At 46.0% G+C, this 1,302-nt stretch overlaps 1 protein-coding gene across 4 annotated transcripts in view; it reads right to left on the reverse strand.

Moving 5' to 3' along the window:
• CCDC88C (coiled-coil domain containing 88C) overlaps window positions 1–1,302 on the reverse strand; it is a 130,517-nt gene that overhangs the window by 32,756 nt on the left and 96,459 nt on the right. For 3 of the 4 annotated variants that reach the window (XM_040478017.1, XM_040478018.1, XM_040478020.1), the window contains exon 17: window positions 442–580. In XM_040478017.1, coding sequence (XP_040333951.1) covers window positions 442–580 — 139 coding nt within the window. The remainder of the gene's footprint in view (window positions 1–441; window positions 581–1,302) is intronic. The other variant, XM_040478019.1, reaches the window with a different exon arrangement.

Genomic DNA, 1,302 nt, shown 5'->3' on the forward strand with positions numbered 1-1,302 from the left:
AAAAAAAAAAAAAAAAAAAAGAAGCAAAGGAGAGTTGGAAGAGCACATATCACCAGGAGTGGACATCCTGATGAAGCACCTGTGCACCCATGCCCACTTGTCCCATGTGAGGGTGCCCAAGAGACTCGAGGCCTCTGTCTGGTCTCCATGCTCATAATCTCACACTGGTCCTCATCGGTGTTCCCGATCTTGCCTAGCAGACTCAGTGCTGCTCTGAATGTGGCCTCCTCTCCTCCCAGGCATCTGATCCTGTCCAGCCCCAATGCACAGGATTGTGATGGTAGCTCCCCCGCTCAGAACCCTGCATCTCAGCACATCTGCTCCGAGAAATGGGCATCCAGGCCAGCCCTCTGCTACCCCCAGGTGAGGGGCTGGAAAAGGTGGGGCAGGGGCCTCATGACTGGGACTTACAGTGTGGCACCAAAGGGGGCCAGATCTTACCACCTGGAGCTCGTTCTGCAACTGGTGGTTCAGGCTGGCCTTTTCTTCCATCTGAGCTTCTAAAAACACAATCTTTTCTTCTTTCAGGGCTAATGTTGTTTTTAATGAGTCATTTCTGTCCTCCAGAATCTTGAACTTTCTGAAAAATACAAAGACACAACTGTACCTATCTGCCTCTTCCACCCACAAGCTCCCAGTCTCCCAGCTACCAACACCTATCTCCTCCATTAAGCTCGTTTTCCCTATTATTCTGCAGCATTTGGCCCAGAAGAACTGTAGGAGCCAAAAGCCATCACCCAGAGCCCTCCCCGGGGCTCCCTGCACACACCTGTGACACCCTCCAATGAGACATCACTGCTGTAGTCTTACAGGCATAGTCTTAGAGGAAGGTATCATCAAGGCCATTTTACAGATGGGGAAACTTAGTCTCAGAAAGGTTAATTAAGCACAGGGCACCTGGGTGGCTCAATCGGTTAAGTATCTGACTCTTGATTTCAGCTCAGGTCATGATCTCACACTTTGTGAGATGGAGTTCTATGTTGGGCTCTGTGCTGACAAGCAAGGAGCCTGTTTGGGATTCTCTCTCTCCTCTCTCTCTATCCTTGCCCCTCCTTGACTCACTTCTCTTTAAAAAATAAACATTAAGAAGGAAGGAAGGAAGGAAGGAAGGAAGGAAGGAAGGAAGGAAGGAAGGAAGGAAGGAAGGAAAAGAGAAAGAAAAAGAGAAAAAGAAAAAGAAAAAGAAAAAAAGAAAAAGAAAAAGAAAAAGAAAAAGAAAAAGAAAAAGAAAAAGAAAAAAAAGAAAAAGAAAAAGAAAAAGAAAAAGAAAAAGAAAGAGAAAAAGAAAAGAATTCTCAAGTT

Source organism: Herpailurus yagouaroundi, unplaced genomic scaffold, assembly GCF_014898765.1.
Source record: "Herpailurus yagouaroundi ecotype Mexico unplaced genomic scaffold, PumYag 141, whole genome shotgun sequence".
Lineage (NCBI taxonomy): Eukaryota > Metazoa > Chordata > Mammalia > Carnivora > Felidae > Herpailurus > Herpailurus yagouaroundi.